At 47.8% G+C, this 16,107-nt stretch overlaps 1 protein-coding gene and 1 long non-coding RNA gene across 2 annotated transcripts; both read left to right on the forward strand.

Annotated features, from left to right (window-relative positions):
* Positions 1 to 6,026: 6,026 nt before the first annotated feature.
* Positions 6,027 to 11,232, forward strand: LOC136496689 (putative FBD-associated F-box protein At1g61330). The gene is made up of 5 exons (XM_066492428.1): positions 6,027 to 6,412; positions 7,425 to 7,495; positions 9,354 to 10,202; positions 10,303 to 10,461; positions 10,554 to 11,232. Exons 1-5 carry the CDS (start codon positions 6,337 to 6,339, stop codon positions 10,944 to 10,946), a joined length of 1,548 nt encoding a protein of 515 aa, XP_066348525.1. The 5' UTR covers positions 6,027 to 6,336; the 3' UTR covers positions 10,947 to 11,232.
* Positions 11,233 to 12,436: 1,204 nt separating this feature from the next.
* Positions 12,437 to 13,961, forward strand: LOC136498434 (uncharacterized). The gene is made up of 3 exons (XR_010769622.1): positions 12,437 to 13,136; positions 13,330 to 13,581; positions 13,693 to 13,961. It is a non-coding gene; the product is annotated as an uncharacterized lncRNA (long non-coding RNA).
* Positions 13,962 to 16,107: the final 2,146 nt, after the last annotated feature.

Raw genomic sequence — 16,107 nt, forward strand, 5'->3', positions numbered from 1 at the left:
TACCGCCACAGAGGCAGTGTATATCGCCATATTCGTTTGGCTTATAAGCTGTACTTTTTCAGTCAACGAATAGTATTTTTCTCTCACAACAAATCAGCCATGGCTTATCAGCCAAGCGAACATGGATTGAAACATAATATCTATAGTTGTTTGCTTCTCTTGCAGGAGGTGGGTAAATTGAGTAATACTTGAACAAAATATATCCAAAAGGATTACTGAAATGAGCTGGCTGAGGGCACACAAAAGTAGAGGTACATGGAACCATGTATAACCATGGAGACAGGTGCCAGCATCAGAGGTAGTGGTACTATCAGGATGCATTGCACGATAATGCCTCATCGCTTCACGGTGGGTTATTTGGGATCCTGACATTGGTTCTCCATGGGCCGAGGTGAAGGTAAGCTGTAAGTAATTAAAGGATCACAGGTAAATGGTGAGAAGATATATGCAAAAGCCAAAGAAAAAAAGATGATGGTTGCAATCCTAGGATTAAGGATGCGGAATCATAACAATTTAGAAAAAGTATTGAGGCGCTAAGTGTCGGGAACCAATACTAGGGTACCTAAAGAGGAGGAGCTAATGACCATCAACATTAATTCACTCGAGCAGTCAAGAGCGTGACTATGGCTCCAACCGGACCCCAGGTGCGCGGGCTCCGTCTCGACTAACCTCTAGGGAGCCTCTGGGGGCGAGATCTGCCTCGCCCGACCTCTGGGGGCGGGCTCTGCCTCACCCGAAATCTAGGGGCGGGGTCCGCCTCGCCCGACCCCGGGGGTTTGTGCTCCGCCTCGCTCGACCCCTCGACTGCGGGCTCCGTCTCATCCGACGGGGTCCCATACCGCCACCAACCACTCTAGGACTAGGCGTATGGCCCTGGGTAAAAACTCTAACACCAAGGAAGAGATCGGCATGCCTCGATGTAACCCGTGGCCATGATGGGTCATACCTAAGGATTCACATCAGGAACATCGTTGGACATACCGGCACTATTTAGCCTAACCCCTGTACGAATGCTGACAGGTATGTTAGCCTGCCACGACGTCCGCTACGACGGAGTGGAGCTCCATGACCGACAGACGACGCCTGTGCATGGCACCAGTGACGGACAGGGTCACGACATAGAGCTGTCCCTGTTGACGTCTACAGGGTCGGTGGGACCCGCATGAAGGAGAAGAAGGACACGGCGATCCTGAAGGCCTTCGGCTCTCTCTCATTCTTCTCTTTCCCTCCGCTGTAACCCGTGCTTTCCCTTGGCCTATAAAAGGAAAAGCAGGACATCCCATGAAGAGGATTCAAGCCAGATCATCTGATCACAGACCCATCGAACCCTGAACCGATCATAACAAACATACAAGCACACGGCTGAGCAGTGACCAGGCTCTCGGCACCCGCTCACTCCTTCCATCAGAGACTTGGGGCATGTCCCTCTCTCGCCCATTTGTAACCCCTACTACGAACTTTCAGTGCTAGTAACACAAGCAGCAGCGACGAACAGGACGTAGGGACATTCTGCCCGAACCAGTATAAACCTCGTGTCCTCTTAGCACACCATCCGAGCCAGACACGCAATATTAGAAATTTACTCGGTGGTAACTCAAAACACCGATAGTTGACGTGCTAGGTAGGGGCCTTTTGCGCGTCTCGACATCGACACCAGACCTTGGATGGCTAGTCACAACGTCAGCTGAGTCCCGGACACGCACGTGCGCTTCGAGGACCTGATCATCATGATGGAGGAAGAGTTGGCGTAGGCTCCCACCGTCATCCAACCTCTCCACTCCACTGGCCTTGACACGATCGTCGAGGCGCTTAAGGAGCTATAGCTGCATGCACTGGAGGCCCGCGCTCCTGGGAGCGACCAGCTCCTCGGCGTCGACTACGGGAGGTTAGAGTGCCAGCTCGGTGCCTTCCTAGGACCCCGACCGTCCTGGGAGGACCTGCACCACCTCACCTTCTCGTTCACTAATGTCATGGCGTAGCTTGCTAGAGGAGAGCCGCTCTCTCTGGAATATCTCATCCGGAGCACCCCGACAGCGCTCCCGTTCGGTCTCTGCAACACCGCAGAGACCGTTGGCCACCTTGTGGCGCAACACATGCCTCCATCCCCCACGAACGATGAGTTTGTGGGGATGACCGAATATGTCGCGGAATCTTTCCACGACCTCCTCGTAGGAGAATCAAAGTCGCCCTCCCGCTCTGACTCCAGCAGGAGGAGCCATTACCCCTCTCGTAAATGTTTCATGGTAGATACCCTCGAGGGATACCTCAAAAGCATCCACAAGGGAGAGGCCGCCCCAACAAATGACCTCGATGACAAGGTCGAGGGGGATGCAAGGGCCCCACCTCACCTGCGGGTGGAGCAGCTGAAGGCTCAGCACCAAGAGCTCAAGGAAGCATGACTCCAGCTCGAGCAGGAGCGTGTAGAGATCAAGCACCACAGAGACGGCGGGCATGCACGCGCCGTGGCCCGTGACATGAATTGGAGGATCATCAAGGATGATGAAGCCCTCCCACACTTCCCCTGGGCAAGCCAGAACATCGCTGCCGCAACGGCCTTACTCCAGGGCTTCTGAAGCTCACGACGCCCAAGGATCGTCGGGTACATCGTAAGATTCACAAGCTACTCGAGCGTGCGGCGGCACAACAGACCAAGAGCTCACTATCCCGATGACGCGAGCTCAACGCCAGCCAGCATGCGCCCTTAGAGCAACCCGATGAGGACGTGTCGGTCCACCAATCATAGCAAGCCGGCAGGCCGCGCACCGTGGTTTTGGTGCATGAGCGTCTCGTCCTCCACCACGACGCACGTGACACCCTTGACGCCCGTAGGCGTACCTATGGCGATGCGAGGGAGGGGGCTAGCCATGGCTACCACCCACGCCATGGCGGATGCTACGATAGCGGCAAGGACAGAAGCCCGAGCCCTGACTTATTGAGACCTCAAGCCTTTGACCGACACATCCTCAAAGGCAAGACGAAGCGGGACGAGGACACCAGCGAAGACGCCTCCAACCGTCCCAACAAGAAGAAGAACAAGCAGCGACATGAGAGGTCACTCATGGCCACCGCTAACCGTAAGGGGGTCAAAAGCCTGCCGAGGGTAACTCGAACCACTTCGAGAAGCTGCTCGAAGGGCCATGTCTGAACCATGCTTTCCCCGTCGAGCACCGATGCAAGGACTGCGACCTCTTAAAGCGGTTCTTATCTATAGGCTCGAACAAGGGGGAGCATAGGAAGGAGACTAGCTAGATGAAGCGCGTGACGTCGCCCTCCTCCGCTCGGCCAAATACCAGCAAGCGTTGCGCCGGTACCACAACCGTCGAGTGCGGGGTCGGGCCTTCAACATCGGGGACCTGGTGCTCCGCCTCGTCCAAAGCAATAAGAACCGCCACAAGCTCTCTCCACCGTGGGAGGGACCGTACATCATCATGGAGGTGCTCTGACTAGGCGCCTACAAGCTCAAGACCATCGACGGCGTAGTCTTCATCAATGCCTGGAACATTGAGCAACTATGTCACTTTTACCCTTAATATACACACAATTTCTCTTATCAGTTTTCGCTATCGACTCTCCGATCTTTAGTGACACCCAACCCCAGCAATGGCAAGGGGCCGGGCCTCACTCGGAGGTTAATAAGAGCATATCTATCCGGTAGACATTCTCTACGCCTTATCCTTTCTCACATTAAGACCCAGAAGCAAGGGTCATGGAAACAAACACTGAGTAAAACTGGTCGGACTGCGAGAAACCTACGCCCCAACGGCTACAGCGCCTTTGCTCACCAGCATGATCAGAGTTTGTTCACCCGCACCCCGAGCTTTTTAGCCTTAACTATGAAAAGAGTCGGTACGCGTTTAAGAGAATATTCACCTGGGCAAATATTCTCTGTGCCCAACCCTCTCTCACGTTGAGACCTAGAAGCTTGGGTTGCGAAAACGAATACTGAGTAAAACTGGTCGAACTGCGAGAAACCTACGCCCCAACGGCTACGCCGCCTTTGCTCACCAACGTGATCAGAGTTTGTTCACCCGCACTCCAAGCTTTACGGTCTTAACAAACGGAAGGGTCAAAACACACTAACCTTTTTATACAAAAAGGGGAGAAGGGCTAAAAATCTGTTTGGTCATAACGAAATTTAAAAGCTTATCCATTTATTACAAGTTCGCCGCCTGGTTTATCTGCCTAACTAACTTCTTAGGGGGTGATCTCATCCTCTATCTCCGCGGGTAAGTCCTATGTCAGCGGGTCACACAAGTCGATCAGACGGTTCGGGCCGCTGCCGAGAGACGTGTCACCCTTAATTTACGCACATTTTCTCTTATTAATTTCGCTATCGAGCCTCCGATCCCAGCAACAGCAGGGGGTCGGGCCTCACTCGGGGGCTGGCAAGAGTGTCTATTTTGGTAAATATTCTCTATGCCCGACCCCTCCTCACGTTAAAAACTAGAGGCAAGGTGTGCGAAAACAAACTCTAAGTAAAACTGGTCGGACTGTAAGAAATCTACGCCCCAGCGGCTACGGCATTTTTGCTCACCAACGTCATCAGAGTTTTTGTCCCCGCACCCCGAGCTTTAGCCTCCGCCTTCCCAGGAATGGTTTGGAGGGGCCCACCTGTGGAATCTCCATCGTGGAGAGGCCGGTAGGTCGCCCAGGTCGATCGGACGGCTCAGGCCGCTGCCGAGAGACGGATAGGGAGCAGTGGGATGCCCCATGCAGGTTATGCCAACTCCGTCATTAACGACGGACCCGGACCCCACACGGACATATCCGGTAAGAGCTCCCCGAACCCATCACTCGAGCCATCAAGGTAACTTTACCAACCCCCGCTTTACTTTTCCAGTGCATGAGCATTCATTCATTCATTCTCATGCATGCATTCATACATTCACCCATACATTCATCTCATACATCCAAGCATTGCATATGCAATTATTGCATCACAACGCTTCGTGTCGCGTCACGAAGCGGTAGTCGTCTCATTTGACATGAGCGACGACCCACCGAGGTTCGAAGGCCGGCCCGCGAAGGGCTTGAGGCTGCCTCGCGTCAAACAGAGCCAGGGGAGAAAACGCAGATGAGCTCCAGCGGCCTTGCTCGACCCCGCTTAGTAGCGGATAGGGACACCTCGACCTTCTTGTTCGATCCTAACCTCGAGCCAAGTCCACAGAATCTCCACCGAGGAGATGCTAGCAGGACACCTGAATTGGTCTCCGGAATGATTCGGGCATCTGCCGGGAGGCAGCCCGTGGCTGTAGCGGCCTGGGGGCGACAGCGTGGCCCTGTGGGAAGCAAGCGACGTCGGCGGGAGCGCTGCACCGCAGCTACGTGCCCTGTGGACGGGGGAGGGGAAGAGCACGGCACCTGGGGCACCGTCGCCCGTGCCCAGTGTTGGGCCCGCCCGCGCGGGTGCGCTATCGCGCTAGGCTGGGGGACGGCCACCGCTGTCGGCCGCTCGCGCCAACGTGCCTACAGGAGGAGGCAGAAGGGATAAGGGTGTGGTTTGCCGAGGACGGGCCGCCGTATTGTTGTTGCCGGTGGAAGCGAGAAGGTTCGGGAAATCGGGTGAGAGTGAGGGTAGCGACGTGGACGGCTGCGGACGGCTGGGTGCCGATCCAACGACGGTGGTTGGAGAACTGTTCTGGGAACAGTGATCTACAGTATTCTGTGAGGGGAGGCCTGGTATATAGGATTAAGAGTATAGGATAGATTAAGAAAAGAGAGATGCGATGGAGCCTGTGCAATTAGCAGACCGACCATAGCTATTTCTGTTAGCCCAGGCAAATGAGGTTTGCACCAGACGCTGGACTTCGTTCGCCTGGCTGGAGCATGGTTGCCTGGGTTCCGTTGCCTGGAGCAGGCAAGGTTAGCTTACAGGGCTGCAACCAAACCGTGCACAGGCAAGAACCAGGCAGCTGTTCATCCAGGCAATTGGAGCCCAGGCTGGGAACCAAACAAGCCCAACATCTTGTGGCCCGCTCCAAATTATGGTAGTTAAGACTAGGTGTAGTAGTATAATTCTCAAAAAAAAAAAAAAGACTAGGTGTAGTAGTCTTTCTTCTACCGTACTATAAAACAGAGAGAGCGAGCTGCCCCTCGCTGCGCCGCCGGTGCCGACTCGATGATTTCTTCCCCGCGCGCGCCTTTTTAGTTTTCGATTTCGAAATCGGAATCGAGCGCGCACGAAGGATCCGCAGAATGTAGATATATATAGACCTAAAGGCGCGGAGTAGATAGATCTGGAGACAGAACAAACCAGAGAGAGCGAGAGGATTCGACTCAGCTCAGCAGAGGACGTCGACAGCCATCCACCGCTTCCGTCCCTCGATACCAGGTATCATGGGGCTACTGGGGCTAAAGCGCCTCATGTCCAAGCAGAGGGAGCGGAATCGCCGCCGACAGATGCAAATCCGCAGTAAGCCGGCTCTTAGCCCTCTCTGCTATTCATCTCTATAATGGTCTACTTCTTATGTTTCTCGGTTTGGAGGGGATTGGGGGATTCTTCATTTAACCGAAGAAACGCTTCTGCTTGTAGCAGTTCAGGTTATTATTTCTTTTCTAGGGGAAAAAACTTTCTTTTTCCTGAGGAAACTAACTCACTCATTTGTATTGAGCTCCGTCGGCTGTCCAATGTTTATCCGACCATAGATCTTACTAATTTCGTGGATGCCAAATCACAAAGATGGTTCTTTTTTAGGTTTTGTGTTTTTTAGTATGAGCAGGCTTGGCTCCAACCGTCCTAATTCATGTCCAATCGTTGAGTTTTTATGGATTTGTTCAAGGATAATCTGGAGAAATTTAAGACGCAAAAAAGTAACTATAATGTAAAATGGTACTAACCTATGGTGGCTGGATCCATAAACAGTTCCCATAAACATGACATGGTTTGAGAATAGCTGGTAACGTGGTTGGCAACTCAGTGAGCACCAGCCCTCCCAAAATCGAGCCTTGGCTCTTGCCCGTGCTCTCACTCCATTACATGATGGGCCAGTGCTCCTGGCTATTTTCGAATATATATATATAGAACTACTGTCTGCAGAATAGCCTTATATATTGACATGATTTGAGAGATGGCTGATGAGACGTGCTATGATGTCAAGTTAGCTGGATGCTAATTCCTTGTTCTTGTTCAGCAAGTATGAGATCCTATATGAGCCTTTATATGGAAGATGGTGAAGTGAAGGATATTAACTTGGGGAGATTGCAATGTTTTTTCAGAGAGCAAGTTGCAAATGTTTGTGGTTCATTCAAGCTTTTTTCTTGAATTGAAACAAGTTAGTTTTTTGTTAGATAACTTAGAGTTCTTACAAAAGTTGAAAAGTAGAGAGGACTGGCTTGCTATGCACTCATTATATGCTTGTCTTGGTTGTTTTCTTCTGTTAATAACGTTATTATATTCATTCAGTAATATGCATGCTACACTGCAGATCAAATGACTACTAAAGTGTCTCGGAAAAAGGCTAAACGATCAAGATATTCAGGGTCAAACCTTCATGAGGTATGTCATAAATGTTGAAATTGGAAAGCTTATATCAAAATTAGAACATCAATATGGCTTCTCTAACTGCTCAAATTGATGAAGGCTAAGGTCTGCGTCCTTGGCAAGTTTAGTTACATACTTGGCAACCAGGACAAAAGAATTTTATTTAAAATATACAGCTTTCAGAAACCTGGGTACCTTTTGTTTCACTTACCCCTGTATGGAAACATATAACATGGTTACCACCTACTCCCTCTATCCCAAAAAGAATGACCATCTTAGGTTTAATCAAGTTTATATTGCTAAATAAGTGATATATTTTTGAACATAAACAGGCAGGAAGTGTCGTTTATTAATTAATATAGGGGAAGAGCCCTAAGTCCAAACCGTACAGATAAAAAAAAGACCAGGGAAGAAGAAAAATGACAAGAAAGAGCAAAACTTAAGAGGTAGTTTGACTTGGTGTCATAAATGTAAACTTGGCCAAACTTAAAGTAGTTTGACTTAGGACAAAATTAGAGTGTCATTTTTTTTGGGGACTGAGGTAGTAGGTTGTAGTTACTAGCAGATTGTCAGAAGATGTGAAAAGCTAGTTTGTCAGCAATTCAACAGTTTGTTTACATGAGGTGATCTAAAGGAAATGGGTGAGGACTGAGAATTAGCAGACAGTAGGTCCAGACAGGGCTATATGTGTATTTATACTTGGTGAATAAGAAAGATGATCACCTGCGAACTCGAGCATAAGTGACAATTCACTACATCGTGTTGATGCCATGCTGTAACCAAGTTTTCTACAAGGAAAAAAATACGTTCTTTTTATGCATATTTCAGTGATGACACACTTCTGAGCGTTAATTTTGCTAGAATGCTTCAGATGCTTGGTACAATGTCCTATTGGACTTTACATGAGTACTCCCTCTGTTTTTTTTATAGATGACGTATCTGTCTTTTGTAAAACGTTGAGAAAGGATGTCATATTTGTGTCGGGTGCTTCGGTTGAAGAGATTGTGCAATTAATCTGCTGTGTGACACAGCGTCGGTGGGTGGCTGCAATACAGAGAGGGAATCAATACAGCATTAATTAGGCTACAGTTGAGAACAAAAAGGATTAACTTGTGGCCTTGGTCTTTGTGTAGAAGAAAATATGACATATATAAAAAAACGGAGGGAGTACATCCTTGTATTTGTCTGCTGTATAGGTGCCAAGGCCTCTACCATGTACTCCATTGCATTGCAAAATATAAGGCGTGGTTTGACTCAGCATGGTCTTTAAAACTAGAGTTTGACTCATTATTTCTCTTATTATACAATATTGTTTGTATCAACAAAATCATAATCCAATGATATCATTTTTTGTATTACACAAATTTTATACCTTGTGAGGCTAATGGCTGGTTGAAGATTACAAGGTTTGACTCTTGAAATATGTGCAGAATTTATAGAAAATAAAATGGAGGGAATATGCTATTTTGTAGTCACCAAGACAGGCTGTTTAAATGTTGATTACTCTGTACCATATGCAGAAGTCAATGTTATTTTTCTTTCTTTGCTATGCTGGTATATTTACAGCATCATTCCTTGGTTGGCATCGATAATATTTCTGATTACTTCAAGCTTAATTTTAGTGAGATGATTGCACAGTGATGGTAATTGATCATTCTAGTTAACTAGTGGTTGTCTTTTTTTTGGGAAAAGCTGGGCCAATGATACCACACTTCCAGAAATAATGTCATTGTGATGCTGCACATTTGTACAAACTTGAAAAGATCATCTAGAATAGAGTTTACGCCATGCTATCCTATTGCTTAAAAAAACTGGAGAACTTATTTTGCCTTCACAATTCTAATGATGAACTATTCTTTCATGCTTTTTGCAGGATATCTGGTGCCATATATGTTCCCGAATGTCACTGAAAGATGCTGCCAGTTCTGCCTGCGTATCTCGTGCATTTTTATGTTCTTGGAGGTGTCATCCCAATCTAAATTTCAGTGCGGAAACACTATGCTTGAAACGGAATGCATCTGGAAAACGTGATAAGGCAAGGCGTTTCATCATGAGAGTTGACCAAATTCTGAAAAATCACTCAGGCACTGGCGTGAAGACACTCAACCTTGGAGTCCCTGATTATTGCAAGGTTGACACTAGTTATCTTAATCGTTGGCTTCAGATTGCTATCACACCTGGGATTGAAGAAGTCACACTTTTTCTTCCTGAAGATTACAAGACAAAGTACACCTTCCCATGCTCACTTTTATTTGGTGGATGTGGAAATTCAATTCAATATCTCCGCCTCGCTGAGTGTGCCTTCCGTCCCCCAGTTGGATTTAATTGCTTGAGAAGCCTGGCAAAGCTGCATCTGTACGAAGTATTTATTACCGGGGAGGAGTTAGAGTCTCTTATTACCAATTGTTTTGCTTTGGAGCACTTGCAACTTATGTGTTGTGGTGAGCTAGTCTCACTGAAGATACCATTCTTGCTGGAGCGGCTCAGCTTCCTTAGGGTGTCTGAATGTGACATGCTGCAAGCTATAGAGAGCAAAGCTCCAAACCTCATCGCTTTCAAGTTCTATGGTGACCCAGTAGACCTCTCACTAGGAGAATCCTCACAAATGAAGAAACTAGATATTGAGTTTTCAAAAAAACCCAACTCTCTCAGTTATGCTATTACCAGGCTTCCTTCCACCTTGCCAAATATTGAAACTCTTAATGTAACTTCAGCTGTTGAGGTATCCTCTGAAACTTCAAATTACAGATACCAGTATTTTTGCTGTATAACAGTAGTTATGACATGGAATATAAGTAACGTGATGATATATCTTAATACAGAGGGTTAATACACCTATGGTAGCTGACAAGTTCCTAAATCTGAAGTACCTAGGGATTTATCTTGGTGGTGATTATGAGGCTTTCTCCCCAGCCTATGACTATTTGTCTTTGGTTTCATTTTTGGATGCTTCACCTGCCTTGGAGACTTTCATCTTGACTGTAAAGTTGCTTTTCACCTTGCAGTTCCATTTTTTTTAAAAAAGGAAGTGTTTATCTTGAAATTTAAGTGACATTAATTTGGTCCTCTGCAGGTAAATCAGGATGTCATGAAGCATGATTCGGTTTTTGGGGATGCCTCGCACTTGAGGCAGATTCCTGGACACAAGCATGACAGGCTCAGGAAGGTGCAGATCAATGGCTTCTGCTCTGCAAAGAGCATGGTTGAGCTCGCTTGCCATATTCTTGAGAATGCGTCGTTGCTTGAAAGTCTTACAGTGGACACCATAGTTGATTCGCACTCAGATGGTGATGTTAGCAGGTGTTCTGTCAGGAAAAAAGGAAGATGCAGCCTCGTTGCTAGGAATATGATCATGGAAGCGCATAAAGCACTCAGGGCTGTCAATAGGTACATGGTGGGAAGAGTACCTGCTTCAGTCAAGCTAAATGTTGGGGAGCCTTGCAGCCGATGCCATGCAATAGTATAGATGTTAAGTCACAGTTGTTATCCACTATTTCACCATGCTATAGTGTTGCGTATGTTTTCATAACTGTCCGTGTTTTAGGTTGAGTTCCTTCTGTTTTTTGTTTTTGCTGGGCGCGTGAGGTTTGAGTAAGGCGATTGAGTTTAGGAATAAGTATTGGGTACTGTAGCACTTTCGTTTGTATTTGATAATTATTGTTTAATTATGGCCTAACTAGGCTCAAAAGATTTGTCTCGTAATTTATAATCAAACTGTGTAATTAGTTATTTTTTTATTTACATTTAATACTTTATGCATGTGTCTAAAGATTTGATGTGATAGAGAGAGTGAAAAAACTTGTAATCTAAACAAAGTCTAAAATAAATGACTATCCAACATTGCATATATGTTGTTACAGTTTGTTTTGGTTCTACTCGGTATGACTGCTACCTTGTCATGTGCTTGTTTATTTAGGGGTGTTTGGTTCTTTAGTCGTTTCTAAAATTTATGTCACATTGAATGTTTAGATGCTAATAAGGAGCATTAAATATAGATTAATTACAAAATCAATTACATGGAGGCTAATTTTTTAGACGAATTTTTTAAGTCTAATTAATCTGTCATTAGTATATGCTTACAGTAGCACTATGTTGTCAAATCATGGATTAATTAGGCTTAAAAGATTCGTCTCGCAAATTAGTCGTAAATTATATAATTAGTTTCGTAATTAGTCTATATTTAATACTTTATGCATGTGTTCAAACATTCGATGTGACAGGAATTTTAGGAGGAGGTGTAGTAGTGTTCCAAAGTCAAGGTTATTCTGGTAATTCGCTTGAACTGAGTTCCTTGGGCATGATCTTTAACCTGTGGTCTGGAGATACTTCAGACAGCTCCTCATATCAGTATCTTACATATCAATGATTGCATGTAACTCAATAATCGGTGCAATAGTGAGAAACCGATGTATTTCTACCTCAAAAAATGTAGTATGGGGCGTACAACATATCTATAGTGCAATGCGTTGGACGTCCAAAAATGCTAGACTTAGAGAGTTTTACAGGAATCATACATTTTTCATAATCCTCTTATAACATGAAACTCAGACTGTAAACTTACAAATACTCGTAGACGTATATTAGGGGCTTGTTTAGTTGTTTGGTTTAGTCACCTCATTTTGGCCTATTTCAGTCCCTTAAGTGCCAAACAGGCCGACTAAAAGGTGACTGAAGAGAACTAGGCCGTGTTTAGATTAAGATTAGGAATCAGTATTCGGCACTGTAGCACTTTCGTTTGTATTTGACAATTGTTGTCCAATCATGGCCTAACTAGGCTCAAAAGATTCGTCTCGTAATTTACAATCAAACTGTGTAATTAGTTGTTTTTTTATCTACATTTAATACTCCATGCATGTGTCCAAAAATTTGATGTGATAGAGAGAGAGTAAAAAAACTTGCAATCTACACAAGGCCCTAGTGACTAAAGAGACTAAAGGTCCAGAAGGACAACCTCTGCCCATTCTCGCTCACCTCTGCCCTCCCCGCCGCCAGCGCCCGCTCTTCCCCACGTCGCATCCACCATGGACGACCAACGACTATCGAGACTGCTTCTCTTAGGCGGGTTCTTCTCCGGCGGCTCCCAGCTTCTCTGCTTACCCGGCCGCCCCCGACGCTGACGACTTTGGCCTTTTCTCCTAGGCGGCGTCTTATCGTCCGGCGGCCCCCAACCTCTCTGCTCCTCGGATGCGCATGGAGAATCTGGATCTCAACTCCCAGGCCGACGTCTTCCCCTACCTTGACTCGTACCAGGGGTACCTGCATTCGGAAGGAGGTTGTGGCGACCAAGGGCTACCTCCACTTGGCCCTGGCGGTAGATCCGGCCACGACCAGTTCTAGCCTCCTCGCCCGAGCGGAGGTGGGAGCAGATCCGGCCGTGGAGGATGCCAGGCTGCATGCGTGCCCAGGTGATCGCCGCTCTAGGTCCTTGACAACTGGAGCGGGATTCGGCGGATGGCCACTGGGATCTATTCCCCAAGTTCCTGCTTCGGGCAGACTCGGCGCGCTCGGCGACGGAGGCCGTGGTGGATCGGTGGCTAACTACGTTGGCCGTGGATCAACGTCTGCTGGGAACAGCTCCGTTCCTCCAGAGGATGTCGGCGGTCAGGAGGTGATCGAGGAAGAAGATGACAACGGCTGTGAAGGCTGTTCCCAGGCGGTAAGATCCAGATCCGTGCTCTGATTTCCTCTGATATGATGATCCAATACATCCTTTGTTGTTTTGTCATGAGTTGATTTGCTGTGATGTGATGCTCCATTAGGTAGTACATATGATGATTTGCTCCATTAGGTAGTACATAAGTTGATTTGCTCCATTAGGTAGATTTAGCTAATTCTGTTTTCTGTAACAGAACCATTGTGACAAGGCAAATTGGACTGAAGATAATACATATATATTCTATGATCTTGTTGTTGAACAAATAAGGCAAGGCAATTGCCTGAATGGGACAATGTCAAATAGAGGTTACAAGAATTTACGAGAACAATTTTTCGTAAAGGCTGGCCTCAGGTATTCAATCAAACAATTGAAGAACAGTTAGACTCAATGCAAGACCCTTATGGAACAATTATTGCAACACCTAACTGGTGGAAAAAACACAGAGGTACTGTGATCTAATTTATCTCTGCTCTGTGTGTTCATGATTGTCATCATATCTTCTCAATTTCTATGATCTAATTTGTATCTGCTCTATGTCTTCATTTACGCATTTCAGAAAAAAACAGAGTGCAAGAAATTCCAGTACGACAAACCTGCATACATGGACTAACTAGAAGAGATGTTCCATGGTGTGGCAGTAGATGGATCCACCTCATGCATCTCTGGACATTCTCAATATGATGAAGGTGAAGATGGAGATGGCTTTCAAAACAGTACACTAAGTACCAGCAGCCGTAAAAGGGGGAGCAACACTACAGATATAGCCACAAGTCCAGCCAAGAAAAGCAAGTCCAATGTTCAACATAATGCAGGGACTGATTACAGAGTTACGGGGTTATGTGGTCTCTGGGATTGAGAGGGACAGAGGTGAGGGAGAGGTGGCGGCGGAGCTACAGTGCCCGATGTGATACAGTGCGAGGGTACTGTTCACGCGAGGGCAGCAGCAGGAGAGGGCAGGAACGACCGGCTCCCAGGGAAAGCCAGCAATTTAATTGTTGCTTCTTGCCGGCTCCCAGGGAAAGCCAGCAACTTAATTGTTGCTTCTTGCTTACTATACTATAACTGATACAGGGTTCTCTCTTTTATAGAGATGACTGACTTGACCCCTAAGGAAATATCCTAATCGAATCAATCTAACATATATTTTTTTCTAACAAACCAAACCACATATCTCTTTCCTAACAAAACAATCTAATCTAATCTGTTCATGCGCTACAGTACCGTGTCGCTACAGTACCGTGTGGGCACCTGGGCCGGCTCCACTTACCATAACACTACTCCACCCCTCGAAGACAACTCGTCCTCGAGCTGTGGCGATTGCTGGAGCGGAAGACCTTGCGGTCCACAGAAGATCGCCATGGCAGAGCTGCTTCCTCGAGGTGCCAAACTTCGCTGCTCCATCTGATCTGTGTGGTATCGAATCTGCCCGGATCGAATCCATAGAGCGTCTGCACGTGGAGTCGAGGGTGCCCTCCACGAGCAGCCACCCCTGCTATGGGTGTAGCAGAGCGGGGTTGTGCTGGAGGCGTACTCCAAGCGACCAATGGAGCTTTGAAGGCCTGTTGCTGAGCCGACGGAGAATAAGCGCATGCAAACAGCCACGGCCCTGCTCGAGGGATCGATGCTGCGGCTCGTAGAGGCAGCGACAAAGGCACCATGTCCACCAATGTCGGTGCATGGATGATCGCCTGCATTGGTGACACTAGTGCTGGCGGGGTTGTTGGCGAAGCTAGTGATGACGGGGCCTTCATTGGTGATGTGGCGAACTCCAACGGGGCCTGTGCGGCGGCCGAGGGCGCCGCACCCGTGCTGTCCAGTGAGGGCGACATGGCGGAGAGCATCGACATCAGGCTGCCACCGTGGAATAGGGGGCCATCCACCCCACTGTAGAGGACGCCCGGAGCTGGGGCGCCGCCAGACGCCAAGACAGCCCCGGTGGCCGGGAGCGGCGGTAGGTGCGGCTGGGTACTGGGCGTCGTGTAGATGGGTTTCGATGAACCAACGATCCAAGCTGAAAGCGGTGACGGCGGCGGCACGGCTGGGAACGAGGTCGTCGCAGTCTTGTCGTAGGGCATCCCATACTGGTACGAGATGACCGGCGCCATGGTCGCGGCGAGGAAGGCCCTGATGCCCGCCACGGCCTGCCCTAATTCCAGGATTGCGTCCGTCATCTATTCCGGGGTGAGGACGAGGGCGGCGGGAGACGACGGCGCCGGGGTAGAGGGCGCGATCGCTCCTAAGGACGCCAGCGCGCCCAATGCCGGCACGCCTGATGTATGGGGCAGCAGCGCCGACGAAGACGCTGGTGGCAACGGGTGGACATGATCGAACCAGAGATCTCTGATAGCAGATTGTTATGTGGTTGCTGGGATTGAGAGGGACAGAGGTGAGGGAGAGGTGGCGACAGAGCTACAGTAGCCGTGGTGCTATAGTGCGAGGGTACAGTTCACGCGAGGGCAACAGCAGGAGAGAGGACAGGAACGGTTGGCTCCCAGGGGAAGCCAACAACTTAATTGTTGCTTCTTGCTTGACTATAACTGATACAGGGTTCTCTCTTTTATAGAGATGACTGACTTGACCCATAAGGAAATATCCTAACCGAATCAATCTAACATATATCTTTCATAACAAACCAAACCACATGTCTCTTTCCTAACAAACCAAACCAATCTAATCTAATCTGTTCACGCGCTACAGTACCGCATGGGCCCCTAGGCCGGCTCCACTTGCCATAACATACAGACTGCCAGAAATGAGGAACAAAAAACCATAGCTGAAATTACAAGCAACAAGAGAAGCCAAGAAAAGCAAGAGATGAAAGAAGAAATAGCAAGATATCTGAGGATGGCTGTGGAGTGTGGGGCAACTAAAGACAGAGGAATACTTCATTGTTACTAAGTTGTTTCGAGATGAATACAACCGGGATATCTTTTGCCAGTTCGACTCAAATGAAGAAAGGTTTATGTGGTTG

Source organism: Miscanthus floridulus, chromosome 12, assembly GCF_019320115.1.
Source record: "Miscanthus floridulus cultivar M001 chromosome 12, ASM1932011v1, whole genome shotgun sequence".
NCBI classification, from domain to species: Eukaryota; Viridiplantae; Streptophyta; class Magnoliopsida; order Poales; family Poaceae; genus Miscanthus; species Miscanthus floridulus.

Coding starts and splice junctions, on each gene's coding strand:
- LOC136496689 (XM_066492428.1), top strand. CDS start 6,337: ATGGGGCTACTGGGGCTAAAGCGCCTCATGTCCAAGCAGAGGGAGCGG. Junction 6,413..7,424: donor CCGACAGATGCAAATCCGCA/GTAAGCCGGCTC, acceptor GCTACACTGCAG/ATCAAATGACTACTAAAGTG. Junction 10,462..10,553: donor TGGAGACTTTCATCTTGACT/GTAAAGTTGCTT, acceptor GGTCCTCTGCAG/GTAAATCAGGATGTCATGAA.